General features: G+C 40.9%; 1 protein-coding gene across 2 annotated transcripts in view; it reads left to right on the forward strand.

Moving 5' to 3' along the window:
* The window catches only part of SORCS3 (sortilin related VPS10 domain containing receptor 3), a 567,293-nt gene that overhangs the window by 538,838 nt on the left and 16,156 nt on the right, over positions 1-12,299 (forward strand). For both annotated transcript variants that reach the window (XM_004580224.4, XM_058671671.1), the window contains one exon: positions 2,068-2,201. In XM_004580224.4, coding sequence (XP_004580281.3) covers positions 2,068-2,201 — 134 coding nt within the window. The remainder of the gene's footprint in view (positions 1-2,067; positions 2,202-12,299) is intronic.

The raw sequence follows: 12,299 nt of genomic DNA on the forward strand, positions 1-12,299 counted from the left end.
TAGCCTGGGAAAGCAGTCGAGGACGGCCCAAAGCCTTGGGATCCTACACCCGTGTGGGAGGCCCGGAAGAGGTTCCTGGCTCTTGGCTCTGGATCGGCTCAGCTCTAGCCATTGCAGCTCACTTGGGGAGTGAATCAGTGGATGAAAGATCTTCTACTCTGTCTTTCCTCCTCTCTGTGTATCTGACTTTGCAATAAAAATAGACAAATCTTTAAATAATAATAATAATGATAATAATAATATATGTAGAACTGAGTTTCTACATGACAAAGAGTAGATGATAAACCATGGCAGGCATTTGGCCTACCGGTCTATAACCCACCTGGGGCCCTTTTGCACCCCATGTTGCAGTAGCTGAATTCACATCATGGCCCCACTTCTGTTTCTGGGTTCCTGCTAACACATTTGAGAGTCACAGATGGTGACTGAAGTGTTGGAGTTCTCCCCTCAATGTGGGAGATCTAGATTGGGTTCCAGGCTACTGGCTTCCAGCTGCCCCATCCCCAAATATTTTAACCCACTTGGGGAGTAAAGTGGAGGATGGAAGATTGCTTTCTATCTCTGTCTCTCCCTTTCAGATAAACAAATGGAAATACATAAAATCTTTAAAATGCTGTAGAGACGAAAATGCGCTGGAATTGAAATAAGGAATGTCCATCTGTTTTCCTCCCTTTACTTTTTATTATTGGCATTTTAAAATTGTATGTAGTTCAGGAGTGTAGTGTGTTAATTACATGTATATTGTATGTAATGATCAACGAGGGGTAATGAGAATTTTTATTTTCTTAAACATTTGCCATTTCTTTGCGTTAGCAGCCTGTACATTCCTCTTGCCTGGTTCTTCATAAGCTATCGGGTAAACTGTTGTGAAGGACAGGCACTCTGCTGTGCAAATTGAGCTGTCTCCAGAATGAGCAAGCGAGTACAGTGAAGGCTGAGTAACCTGAAAGCTGCCCTGCTCCCACCTCCCAAAGTCAGGACCCCCAGGAGAGAGGGGCCTTGGCTTCTGCTGTGGCTTTAGACATTTAGCCAGAGGCTCTTCAGACCCCTGCACCTGTCAAAGTGATCATGGTGAAGAAAAGGGCCGTCTAACAGTGTCAACCAAAGATATTTCTATTGTACTTTGTTAATTAGGAAGGACTTAAGGAAGGGAAATAAGAAAGGAAGATGAAAAGGAAAAGAAATAAGAGAGAAACTAATAAGTAGGAAGAGGGTAGAAAAATCCCACAGAAAGAGCTTCACTGTCTGCTTCGGAAAGGCAGCTCTGAAACAGTAACAGATTCCCGCCATTTTTTCTCCTCTCATTTAATTTTGGAATTGAAATGGATCAGCATTCTTATTATGCATATGATGTGTTCATGCAGTTTTACTTGCTAGTTTATAACTTGATTTTATCCATACCTGTTACTCCAAGGAAGGAGAAGACAAACAGCTTTTTGTTTTAATTAGTTAGGAAACAGGCATTTGCTTCCCCTTTCCCCTCCTCTCCTTTTTTAAGATGGACCTTCCAGAGTCTGCATGGACCCCCATCCCCCCAACTGTGTAGCTGCAGGTGACAGGACACAATGGAACATTGTTAAAGAGGATGGAAGCCAATTAACAGCTGAGGGGAATGCAAGAGCCCTGCCTACAATGCCTTGACCTGGACTCACAATACTGGCTAATTACCAGAATGGTATAAAACTGCTGCTTATCTTGCTGTTTGTTCCCTAAGTGCCTAGTAAACTCATTTTGTCCTTGGTCTGGAAGTGCGCAAGTATTCCCGAGGGGACTTTCCAAGTGCAGGTTAAGTTCAGACAGATGTCAAAGAATCTAAAATCTGGTTTGAGCTCCCTACCTGGTGCTTTAAGTCGCCCGTGTGCGCTCCTGCGTGCGTGCGTGCGTGCCTGCGTGCGTGCGTGTACACACACACACACACACACACACACACACACACAGTAGTAGTTGTGAGTTTGTGACCTGTAGTTGGTAACAAGGATCCAAATCAAGATTCTGGAAGTGTGATGCAGTTTGATTAAGTTATGATCTCGGGCTGTCAGTATTAACGTAGATTTTCTATTCGTTTAGGTCCTGTGGAACATGTTCATCTCCGAGTTCCGTTTGTTGCCATCAGAAATAAAGAAGTCAACATCAGCGCCATCGTGTGGCCCAGTCAGCTGGGGACCCTGACCTATTTCTGGTGGTTCGGCAACAGCACAAAGGTTCGGTTCTTTCCTTAGCTTTCTATGGAGTTCTGTGATCCAGCTTTGATGTTGATGTGGAGGCAGTGAGGAATGAAGCTGTGAGCCATGGGATGGAACTCAGGCCACATCCGTTCCTTTACTAGTGAAAGTGTAGATAATGCTAAGGAAGGACTTTGAGACAGTATGCAAACCTACATGTGCTTGCTCCTCTAATCAAAATTTGAACTGCTCCATTTGTGTTAATCTTGGCTTTCCACTCATTAGTTACATAATATTAAGGAAATTACTTAGCAGCTCTGAGATGAAATGACTCCATCTGTCAAATGTAAACTAGATATCGGAATGAGGGGTTGTGAAAATTAAATAGGAGAATACATGTAAATAGAATGAGGAGATGTAATGAGATTACACGTGTAAAGAATCCTTAGCAACACTTGCTGCTGTTCTACAAATGTTAATGTCCTTCTTAACCAAGATACTGAAGTGTCCAATTTTTCCAGGGAAAAGACCTGATAGGTCAAACTCTACACTTTGTACCTACTCCCAGCCGCTGGTGATGGTGAGCTGGTGTTGGGAATGACAAAGCTGTAGGAATCTGGGGAAAATTTGAGTTTTTCCACTTAACTAATGTTAATACTCTTTTCCATTCTTTTTAAACTTTTTTAAAAATTCAAAATACAAAATTGAGTATATCTTTTAGAGGAAGAGAGAAAGGTTTCCCATACATTTCCTGCTCCTGCACATGGCATCGCTCCCCTGTATGAATGCCCCAACAGAGGAGGACATTCTTGTAGCTGAGCAATCCGCGCTTATAAATCAGTATTGCAGCACAGTTTAATAGAGTCCACACTTCGGACAAGTGGATAAAGGGATCTGACTACCATGATAACATCAACCAGGGGTTTCACTGGCTTGAGAATCCTCTGCGCTCCTCTGTTCATCCTCTCCGCACACCAAGTCCCAGGACACTGCTGATCTTTTGGCTGTCTGTAGTTCTGCCTTCTCTGGGATGCTGTACATGCAATGGAAACCATACAGCATGTTGGTTTTTCAGATTGGATTCCTTCACTTAGAAATTTCCATGCAGGTATAAGTTGTATACTTTTATGGCTTGATAGTTAATGTATTTGTACTGCGGAATAATAATCTGATGTTTGGATTATCATAGTTCGTAACATTCAATTACCAAAAAAAAAAAAAAAAGACATCTTGGTTACTTCCAAGTTTAGGCAGTTATGAATAAATCTGTTGTAAGCCTGTCGATTCAGATATCTGTATAAATTATGTTGTGTTTTTTTCTGAGGAACAGTCAGACTAAAATTGCTTACTTGTGTGAAACAATATGTTCTGTTGTATAAAATAGCACTACACTGTCCCCAGGTGGTCAGACCACCTTGCATTTCCACCAGCAAGGACATGAGTGTGGTTGTTAGTCCACACGGTCACCAGCATTTCATAGTTTCTTATTCTAGATTTGACCATTCTAATAGGCATGTAGTAATATCATATTGTGTTCACATTTGCAATTGGCACATCTGTTTTTTAAGATTCATTTATTTTTATTGGAAAGGCAGGTATACAGAGAGAAGGAGAGGTAAGGAGAAAGATCTTCCATTTGCTGGTTCACTCCCCAAGTCGCCACAACGGCCAGAGCTGAACTGATCGAAAACCAGGAGCCAGGAGCTTGATCTGCGTCTCCCATGCAGGCGCAGGGTTCCAAGGCTTTGGACCATGCTTCACTGCTTTCCCAGGCCACAAGCAGGGAGCTGGAAAGGAAATAGAGTGGCCAGGACAAGAACCAGTGCCCATATAGAATCCCGGAGCATGCAAGGCAAGGGTTAGGCACTAGGCTACTGTGCCAGGCTCCAGCACGTCTTCTGTGTTCTAATTTGCCAACTGTTTATCATATTTGATGAGATCTTCTTAAGATCTTTTGTTTGTTAATTTGTTTGTTCTTTTTCTTATTATTAATTTCTAAGTGTTCTTTGTGTATTTTAGATAATCCTGGCATTTTGCTAATTTTCTTGTTTTTTTTTTTTCATTCTCTTAACACTATCTTTTGCATTTTTAATTTTGACAAAGTATGATTTATTCATTATTTCTTTTATGATTCACGCCAGTGGTGTTTTATCTAAAATGCCATTGCCATCACAATGTCATCTAAATTTTTCTTTCTAAATTATCTTCCAGGAATTTTACAATTATATGTTTAGATCTATAATTTACTTTTGGGTTCAGGTCTTGAAAGGTATATCTATGCCTAGAGTTATTTTATTTTTGTGACTGAAAATCCAATTATTCCAGCATTTGTAGAAACGAATGTTTTAGTGATGTGGTATTGCCTTTGTTCTTTCTCGAATATCATGTGAATCTATTCCTGTCGATTAAGATGCACTGATTATCGGTACTGTACTTGTTCATGAAGTCAGTTAGAATCAGTCATTCAACTTTCTCTTCTTCAATATTATATCAACTAATCTGGCGCTGTTTCCCTTCATGTAAACTTGAACATCATTTTCTTGATAACTATAAAAATAACTTTCTTGGAATTTGATTGCGATGACATTGAATTCTGTACATCAAGTTGGTAAGAACTGACATCTTGACAGTTTGGGATCTTTCTAAGCATAAGTGTGGAATACAGGAGAGCTTCCAAGAGTTCATGAAAAATTCATTTTATCCTTTAATTCCATTTTCCACCATCTTTTTGGAAACTGTCTTATATCTTTTCATTTATGTAAATATTTTATTTCTTTGAGTTCAGCTTTGTAGAATTTTTTGTGTGTGTGTACATGGGTACTTCATAAAGCTCAAAGAAAATGAAACAAAAAGATGTTTATTTTGTAAAAAAAATTATTAACATCCATATATAATTTTCCTAATATGTGTTTTCCATGAAATTTGTGTAGACCCGGTACATATGTTGTTAGATTTATCATAATTATTTTATTTTAGTAGTACCCTTTCCTAAATGGTATTTTATTTTTATTTCAAACGTCAGTGTTCATTACTGGTAAATAGAGAAGTAACCGTTTTTACATATTTATTCTATATTCCATAACTTGGCTATAAAATTTTTTTAGTTCTAGGAATTTATTTTTTATTGTTAATAATTCTGGATTTTTTAAAGAAATGTTGAAGGTTGATATTATTTCTCTCTCCTTAACTGTTTTGTAGAATTCACTAGTATAACATAGGCCTGGTGCTTTCTCTCTGTTAAGACTGTTAATTACTGATCCAAATTCCTAAAGTTATAGGTCCACTAAGATTTTTTTAGGTGAAATATGGCAGTTTTATCTTTAAAGGAATTGATCAATTTCATCTCGGTTATCAAATTTGTGGGCATGGAATTTTCCATTGTTTTTATTTATTGTCTGTTTAGTATGGATAAACTCTGTTATGATACCCTCACTGATTTCTGATATTAGTAAATTATGTTCCCTCTCATTTTTTAAATTAACCTGGCAAGAGGCTTATATAACTTGTATTGATATATTCACAAAATCAATATTTGGTTTTGTTCACTTGCTCTGTTGATTTCCTGTTTTCAGTTTCATTGTCTTATGTTTTAATTTTTTTTATTATTTCTTATGCTTTTTGTGGAATTTAATTTGCTTTCTTTTTTAAGTTTCCCTAGGTAAAATCTTAGATGCTTGTTTTAGGTTTTTCATACATATGAACCCAATGCTGTAAAGTTCTCTTCAAGCTCTAACTTTTACTGCATCCCACAAACTATAATATACGGTAGTGGTCCCAATTGTAGTTAAAATATTTTTTTAAAGATTTATTCATTTTTTATTACAAAGTCAGATATACAGAGAGGAAGAGAGACAGAGAGGAAGGTCTTCTCTCCAATGGTTCACTCCCCAAGTGAGTGCAACGTCTGGAGCTGAGCCAATCTGAAGCCAGGAGCCAGGAGTTCTACTGGGTCTCCCACACAGGTGTAGGGTCCCAAGGCTTTGGGCCATCCTCAACTGCTTTCCCAGGCCACAAGCAGGGATGGGAAGCAGGGCCGCCGGGATTAGAACCGGCGCCCATATGAAATCCCAGCACGTGCAAGGCGAGGACCTTAACCACTACACTATCACGCCGGGCCCATATATTCTTGAATGATCCATGTGTTATTTAGACTAGGACATCTAATCTCCACATGTTTTGATGTTTTTTTCCCGTTACCTTTCTGTCAATCATTTATAGTTTAAATCGGTTGTGGTCTAAGAACAAGCATGATGTGATTCCTTCGTTTTAAACTTGTTCTTAGGCATTTCAGCACAAGAGTTTACTCAACAGCCTGCCAGGACTGAGCAAGTATTGCTCTACAATATTTTCCTTTTGAGATCTGAAATGCCATACAGTATCTAATAAGTAATGAAGAAAACTATTGAATCACTCATTCATTTAAAAGCAAGAGCAATAGAAAGAGAGAGGATGAGAGAGATATCTTTCATCCTCTGCTTCCCCCCCCAAATGGCCACAACAGCCACATCTGTGTCAGGCCAAAGCCAGGGACTCGGTGTAGGTGGCAGGCACCAAGGCTCTTGGGTCGTCATCTTCTGCTCTCCCAGGCAGTAGTGAAAAAACTGGCTCTCAAACCAACACTCCAAGATGGAATACCAGCATCATGCCATGGGCCCCACCCACTGGGCCACAGTGCTGGCTCCAGTAATTGGAGTTTAAAAAAGAAAAGAAAGAAATGGACAAAGAGATTGGGAATTCGAGTTTCTATTTATTCCAGAATTGTCTGCTTGAACAAATAATTATATCTGAATCTTTGCTTTTGTCTGAAACAGCGATACTGATATGTAGTCCATGGACAGAGCGGCAGAGTCACTGTTTGCCATCTGCCCTGTAGCTCTCTGTCTCTACTTATCTCATCTGTATTATGCCATTGTCTGAACATTGTATTTTACATTGCGGGTGTTGCTTTAGAGTTTCAGTTTTTGAATTGGCTGTAAGCAGGATTTGCTCCATGTTATGAATTTCTCTAGAGCATGAAGTGTGGCACCTTGACCATATCATGAAGGTCTGGCTTGATGGTTGCTGTCTTCAGTGAATCTAGAGGATGATGTGTGAGAAGCAGTAGCTTCATTTCAGAAGAAAACTATTGAAGCTATTGAAATTGAAGCCCACACCTGGTCACTTCTGTCTCCAGCCCCATCTTTTATGCAAACCAATGGTTGCTGCAGCCCAGCCCAGCCCTGTACACTACACACTCAGCCCTCTTGCACACCAGCGATGCTGAGAAAGCCTCATGAGGCCTGCCTTAACTTTGGTACTTGTGCATGCTGGTATGTACAGCAAATTGGTCCAGTCCATCCTGCATCCCACTCAGCTCTCACACGTCGTGGGCAATGGAGCCTAGCTCAGCCTGAGTAACATCATTATCCAGTCCACACTCATGGACTGCCTGTCCAGCCAGGCCTGTCCCCCCAGCCCTGGTTCCCATGCTTACCAGTGGGATCTGCCACCCATCAGAAAGGTGCCTACAATTTCCCTAGTAGGCTCACTCCCAGCCCCAACCAGTCTTCACTTACTCTGGCTCATGCATGCCAGAGTAGATACTTAACCCAGCCTGGCTCTCCCCCTAACCCAGCTCAGGTCTCCCAATGTGTGGGTGTATTGGTTTAGCCCTGAAAGGTCCTCCAGTTTCCCTCCTCCAAACCATCTGGTCTCAGTTCCCTCATCTACCTGCAAGTGCAGTAGCCTGGTTGGTAAAAGTCACTCCTCACCTGTCACATTCTCGCTCAGCATCCCTCCCTCCCACACATCCCCAGACTCCTTTTCCTGGGTAATCCATAGCCCCTCATGCCTATGAGAACGCAGATCCCCAAGCCCAGTCCTTTGGTGGTGTGTTGTGCCATCCTTGGGCTCTGCCGGACTGCTTTGAACTCCAGACCCATCTGCAGGAGTGCAGGCATCTTTCCCCCATGTATCTTAAAAGAAAATAGAATAGGATAGGCAACTGTGCTGGCACACTGGTATAGTTCACACAAGTTTGGCATTAATCAATCCCAGAATGCCCACCGGGTTTAAGCAGTTGCCTGCAGCTGGGGTATTGGAATATAGCATTATTGACCAAATTAAGCAGCTTAGCAGGTGGTGAATGCAGGCTATGTTATGGAGTGAAAGTTAGTCTGGCGCTGGCGTTGAAGGAGTGGTTGAACAGAGAGAAGAGAGGAAGGGAGCTGTGTCTGAAATTGAAGCTGTGGGAATGTTTGTGCTATGTGAAGACTGCTGCAGCCAAACTAAGAAGTTCATTTGGGCAGTAGCTGGAGAAAAAGCTCAAAGTTGGAGAGGATAGTTGATGGCTGATGGTGAATGATGTAAGTGCAAGCTTATTTCTTCATAAAAACTCAAATTTAGGATAAGGTGATTGATAATAGAAACAGATAAATAGATGCTTTCATTGGATTTCTGTGTGCGTGTATGTGCGTATTTGCATACATTTAAGGGAAGTTATTTTCTTCCTGTGATTTTTCACATTAATCCCATTGTCAAAACAGAGCTATAGGTACTACTTTGCTTTCTTCCTTTCTTGTCTTTGGGTGTCTTTAGTACTTTGCAGTGTTCTGAACACTACATCTACAATTACATATTCTGTCTTTCTATTTCGTGTGGTAGAAACCTTTCACATCTTACTACATAATCTGCTGAAGGTTTTAAATAAGGCAAGCACAGTGATTACATAGTTGGTTCCATTTGGAAATGGCAGCTTTTATCGAGATATGCATTTTAAATTGTGGAGATTTTCTAATTTGCAATGTTAACTCCCCGTGTCTGGGAAGCCAGTGTTGCCTGCATCCTGAGATTGCTGTGCAGCTCCCTGTACCATTAGTCAAGTGGAAATCTCCTAACTAAATACTCACGCAGAGCTCTGTTGCTTTCCTGCTGTGCTCAGTGGATAATATGTGGCCTGTGTCACTTGAGAGCTACCTAGCATGGAGAGATGTAACCCACTGCCCAAGCAGGGCGTACAGCCTTATTCCGGGGAGCTCACTGTGGGCTGGCCCTATGGCTTGGAAGAAGCACAGAGACGGAAAAGTAATCGGCCGCCTGTTGGATTTGTGGGGCTGTGAATGGCCAATTTGCAGGGATTAACAGAGGTCTGGCTTAATAAATGTGTCTGCTTGCCTAATAGATTTGAGTAAATGAACCTTAAAATACTTGATTTAATTTCACATTGGGCACCAGATATCAGTGACCAATGAAGAACTCAAGCATCCTGGTGAACGTTCCAGCTTTGCAAAGAAGTGAAATCAACCATGATGCCATAACAGCTGATACAAAACAAAAGCAATTTGGAAAACAAAATTAGCTTCTGCTGTTTCCCTCGCAGGGATGTCTGTGGCCTGACATCAGGGGAGCAAGTGTTTTCATTCAGCACAGTTTGTTGTGGCTCGGTGCCCTGGCCGGCTGGAAGGAAGCCGTTGTTCTTCCACCTTCAATGGCATGCCTTATCCTGTAGCCTTCCACTATTATGTGGTCCTGGATCTCCTGGGCAAGTGGCTAGATGGAGAAAAGATCAAATCTGCTTGGACAGGGAGATATACCATCACTCAGCAGGGCAGCAGTCACCTGAGCCTTGAGATAAGAGATGAAGAAGATGATCTAGAAGCAATAAAAGTTTCCTGAGAAGACCAATAAGGGAGAAAAATGCTTAGTGAAAAGTGGTTAGACATTGCTGAGAGTGATAACAAAGTAAAAGGGCAAAGAAATATTACTAGGAATTAGTGGAAGCAGAAAACTTAAAAGCACATGTGTATTTTTTCGTGTTTAGTGTTTGCTAAGGTTTCAGGCATTGAAGCAGCAAGAATTTCTCAGTGAGCATCCATATAGCTACCCCCTGTCATTTATCATTAACATCTTACTGTGCTTATTCTGTAGCATCTCTCTCTACCTACCCTGCCTGATCTGGCTATCATATAAAGAAGGTAGGCTTGTTGTGGTTCATCATCCTGGAGGTACAAGAACTGGAGTCCTCATCAGCTGAGTGGAGCATCACAGACAGGACGCACTTGGGGCACAACAGTGTGCACACCTGTGCGATCTTCTCATAAGGCCACCAAGCTTCAATCATGGGAGCTGTACTTCAATAACTTTAATGCTGATCATTTCCCAAAGGCCTTACCTCTGATCACGACAAGTCAAGTTTGCTTTCTACTCCTTTAATGCCTCACAGTAGGGGTTCAGTTTCTATAAGTGACTCCTTGGGAACCTCTCAGGCTCTCCCAGCCAAAGTATACTGTCCATCAGTGTGTGTTGCCAAGTCATATACTTAGTTCTAAATGATTAGCTGTAGTTCAACATTTCTCTCTACTCTCTGGGGTTATAAAACATATCAACAATGAAAGATTTGAGTCTAGATTATTCCCTTATTAAGTTTTGATGAATGCATTCACTGTGTAACCCAAACTCCAAACAAAACATAAAGTATTATCGTCAATTCAGAAAGGACTCTGGCACCACTTGTTGGATAGTTCCCATACCCAGAATTAACCTCCATTTTACTTTGTTTCTTTGTGTCAGGACTTCCTAAAATGTGGTCACACGGTATGAATTTTTTTTTACCACTTCAAGTTTGGGATTTATCCATACAGAAGTATATATTAGGATACATTACAAACATGCAGGAGAAAGTGAGATTTTAAAAATACTTTTATTTTGGTGCAAACAACTTTTAAAATCTATTTTTTCATTATATGTAATTTTCTAAAACCTTTTTTTTAAAGATTTATTTTTATTACAAAGTCAGATATACAGAGAGGAAGAGAGACAGAGAGGAAGATCTTCCGTCCAATGATTCACTCCCCAAGTGAGCTGCAACGGGCCGATGCGCACCGATCCGATGCCGGGAACCAGGAACCTCTTCCGGGTCTCCCACGCGGGTGCAGGGTCCCAATGCATTGGGCCGTCCTCAACTGCTTTCCCAGGCCACAAGCAGGGAGCTGGATGGGAAGTGGAGCAGCCGGTATTAGAACCGGCGCCCATATGGGATCCCGGGGCGTTCAAGGCAAGGACTTCAGCCGCTAGGCCATGCTGCCGGGCCCAATTTTCTAGAACCTTTTAAAGACCCTTTGCATATCAGTATTGGTTCTTTTCTGTTCATTGTATGAATATACTATGGTTCATTTATTAATTTGCCTGTTGATGAATTCTTATGCTATTTCCAGCTTCTATTATGAGTCAGCTGTTGTGAATTATGTTTGTTAATGCACTTGCATTTTATTTTCTTTTGACTAAATTGCTTAGATTGCAATCGTCAAGTTATAAAAATAAATGTGAAACGGTACAATCACTTTGAAAAAAGTTCTTGCAATTTCTTGCAAAACTAAATTTTCCAACCTGGTATACTGTTTAACACGTGCACAGAAATTATACAGCTCCAGTTGTTCTATGTAAACAACATTATTTGATGTTGCCATTTTCTAAATGGTCTATATTGAAGTGTCTTATTTGTTTCCAAAGAATGTGACTAAGGCAATAAAATTGTTGGGCTTTTTCTGATAAATAAATCCTAGTGGACTAACCAGTAAGAATTAGACATTTTCCCTGAAGTTATTCAGCAATCTATAGATTCTGGTTACTGAGTGAGTTCTCATAGATTATCTAGCCCAATTTCTTCATTTCAAAGATAAAGAACTAAGACTCAGAATGTGGAAAGATTCTACCCAGGGTCATTCATTGAAATGGCACCACAGCCACAGCGGCAGGAATGTGGTAGATATGTTATGACTCACTTGTGCCATGGCCGTGGCCAATATCACTGTGTTGAGTCCCACTTCAGATGTCTTCTCCAGATGGGACACTAAGCAATCACTCTTAATCCACTGGATTCAGTGTTCATGGCAGGACCTGTTTGTACCTCAACGCTTGGTAAATTCAGAAGCTTGTACTCTGTGGGCACCATCACCAAAGCATCCTTTTGGGAAGGGATGCCTCAATGCAAGGGTTTGCCTTCGGCTAAGGGAAAAGGTGCATCTTTTTTATACACCAGCTTCCATCTTTGATTTATCAGAGGAGAAAGAGTATCTAAGGCTCAGAGCAAGATCTCTAATTCTACCAAGCTCTAGCCGTCAGCCACAATATAAGACAGAGCTATAGAATTTTAAAGCAGAG

Source organism: Ochotona princeps, chromosome 13 (genome assembly GCF_030435755.1).
Source record: "Ochotona princeps isolate mOchPri1 chromosome 13, mOchPri1.hap1, whole genome shotgun sequence".
In the NCBI taxonomy this organism is placed as follows: domain Eukaryota; kingdom Metazoa; phylum Chordata; class Mammalia; order Lagomorpha; family Ochotonidae; genus Ochotona; species Ochotona princeps.